Source organism: Seriola dumerili, unplaced genomic scaffold (assembly GCF_002260705.1).
Source record: "Seriola dumerili isolate Sdu_G_001 unplaced genomic scaffold, Sdu_1.0 BDQW01000111.1, whole genome shotgun sequence".
NCBI classification, from domain to species: domain Eukaryota; kingdom Metazoa; phylum Chordata; class Actinopteri; order Carangiformes; family Carangidae; genus Seriola; species Seriola dumerili.
Window position 1 is genome coordinate 2,346,650 of NW_019174366.1, and position 2,741 is coordinate 2,349,390.

The 2,741-nt window shown below is 47.6% G+C and overlaps 1 protein-coding gene across 1 annotated transcript; it reads right to left on the reverse strand.

Moving 5' to 3' along the window:
* Positions 1-646: 646 nt before the first annotated feature.
* Positions 647-1,753, reverse strand: LOC111223586 (somatostatin receptor type 1-like). Its single transcript, XM_022747791.1, has one exon. It carries the CDS (start codon positions 1,751-1,753, stop codon positions 647-649), a length of 1,107 nt encoding a protein of 368 aa, XP_022603512.1.
* Positions 1,754-2,741: the final 988 nt, after the last annotated feature.

A 2,741-nucleotide genomic window follows, 5' to 3' on the forward strand; every position in this document is an offset into this window, starting at 1 on the left:
AGTCTCTCTTTTCTGAGTGATCCAATAAAAATTTTAAGCAGATTTCAGGTAAACACTCAGAGAAACCAAATCCTGCAAAGTTGGATGGCGGGCCCAGGTAGACGGGGCTTGGGGTGTGGCTGAGAGCAGTGACTGCTTTGTTGTGACATCACAAAGTGACAGAAGTCCTGACGGCTGGTTTTAAGGCTCAGTTTCTGTATACAAGCTGGGTGCAAACAACACATGGACATCTAACTTTATACTATATGGACCTTTAACAAGAATTAACAATCATTATGTATGACAGTATGAGTATGACATGGTCCTATTGTTGTACTGACTTTACCATGTCAGCCAGTATAATCAAGCAGTAATTACACCTCCCTCTTAATGTTTTGTATTTGAGGATTTAAGACGTTGAGTTGTATTTTTTGTTTGTGTAATTACTGATAGACCAAAATAAATTTCCATTTCAGTTTCAGTTTTGAAACACAATCTATGAACTTAAGAATATATGTAGTTTTGTTGTGCTGTTGGGCAGTATAATGGAGTGAAGTGTATCTTTAAATAAAAAGTTAAATTATGACAAATGAACATGGGTTTTTGTAATTAGGTTGAGAAACTCCTCCTGGCAATTTCTTGTTTTAGGTCCTGCTCCGGTTTAATGTCACACCGTGGTCGTACGGGACGTGTATGTCCCATTGCGAAACACCATCTCAGAAGCCATGCAGTCCTTGGGAAAGTCCAGAGGGCTGCACGTCGCTTGTCTCTTCAAAGCTACAGCACAGTAATCCACCTGCTCCGCATCCAGCCCAGACTCCAGCCACCGGAAACACACAATGCGCTGGAACGAACGCCGGAAGTTATCAGACACAAAGCCGTAGAGGATGGGATTGGCGCCGCTGTTGGCGTAGCTGAGGATGACAAACAGCTGAGTGACCATGGGGTCTGGGGGCCGGTGGAAAACGCTGACCAGTTGGACAATGTAAAAGGGCATCCAACAGAGGACGAACACCGCCACAACCAGCAGCACCATGCGGGTGATCTTCTTCTCCGAGCGCCGGCGTTGAAGCCAGCCGGCCTTCAGCCCCACTGCTCGCATCCTGGCCACCATGAGACAGTAGCACAGACAGATGGCGCCGACCGGCAGCAGGAATCCCAACAGGAAGGTATAGACCACGAATGCCTCTGACCAGGCTGCCTCAGGCCACAGGAAGTTACAGTCCACACCACCATCCTGCGCCGGGACAGTGTCTGCAAAGATAATGATGGGCAGGATGACTATGAGCGACAGCCCCCACACGCAGACATTGACCACTTTGGCAACAGTGGGTCTGCGGTAGCGGGCGGCCTTGATAGGGTGGACCACTGCTATGTAACGGTCCACGCTCAGCACCGTCAGGCAGAAGATTGACGTAAACATGTTGATACCATCCACGCTCAGCACCAGGCGACACATCAGGGACCCGAAGGGCCAGTGACGGACGGCCGCGGATGTGGCCAGGAAAGGAACGCTCAGCATGAACAACTCATCGGCGATGGCCAAGTTGAGGATGTAAATGTTAGTGGCTGTTTTCATCTTGGCGTATTTCAGAATGACATAGATGACCATGGCGTTGCCCGTGAGACCCACGCAGCAGACGAGGGCATAGATGGAGGGGATGATGATTTTACTAGCGTCCGGCTCCTGGTAGTAGTCCTCATAGTCCACGCTGGTGTTGTAGGGCAGGCCTGTGGGATAGGACCCATAGTCCAGGCTCCCATTGAAATCCATTGTCACTTTTGGTGAGCGTAAATGATGCTAACCCCTGAGGGCTGACAAACTCCACAGCAATGTCTCAAAAGGCGACTCCCTCCCCCTTAACCAACCAAGGGACAATTTGCTCCCTAAAGGGGCCCCATGTCATTTCCTGACGGTGACTACCTAAATAATTACCTATTTTTTGATCAGTGATTGATCGTTGGGCACACCCATTCACAGCTCAGTCACGTCTCTCTCTGGCTGCTGATTGGTCGGCTGCTGTTCTGTCCCGCCCACTGAACACGGTCATTGCAGAGAGCCACATCAGAGCTTCTTTACTGAGAAGGAGTTTTTTCGTTATTTTTCAGGTTTTTACTGTTCTTTATGTTCATATTTTAACGTGGTGATTTGTAATAACAATAAAAAAAAATCGTTTTGATTTCCTTAATTTCTCATTGGTGTCAGATTATTTATTATATAATGGTGATGGACACTGTATGGAAGGGCCCCCTGCCAATTTTTCACCTAGGGCCCCACGGACTCTAGAAACGCCACAGCAAGCTACTTGACCCACAGCTTGCCTGGACGTAATGTTCAGTCTCTGACGTCCTTGTGGTTTCTGTAACAATCCACAGACAGATGTATGTTATGTGTTTTTAGTTACCGTCATCCAAGAAAGAAGAAACTGTCCATTGTTTCGTCTTCTCACCGTCCATATGTCCTTAATTTTCCTGGGTCTCTTGTCTCATTGTAAAGTCCAGACAATCGTGACCATTCTTTTACTTGTTGTGCAACAACTTCTCTCAAGGCTCCTGCTGTACACTCTGATTTACCGGATTCTCGACCATCATGTACCATTCCAGTTTCATTGCTGATTAAGTATAACTCCCGGTGCCCGTCTGTTGGTAGTATGAGTGCAGAGTCCTGATCCAAAGCAGGGTGCGACCTCTCCACTCCATCTGTTGATTCCAGCAGGTCAGATGACACTGAGCGTGTATTTAAAGGTGGCGTTGTTCTGCTC

What these genes read in the sequence shown, in the direction of transcription:
- LOC111223586 (XM_022747791.1), bottom strand. Translation starts at nt 1,753, where the DNA reads ATGGATTTCAATGGGAGCCTGGACTATGGGTCCTATCCCACAGGCCTG.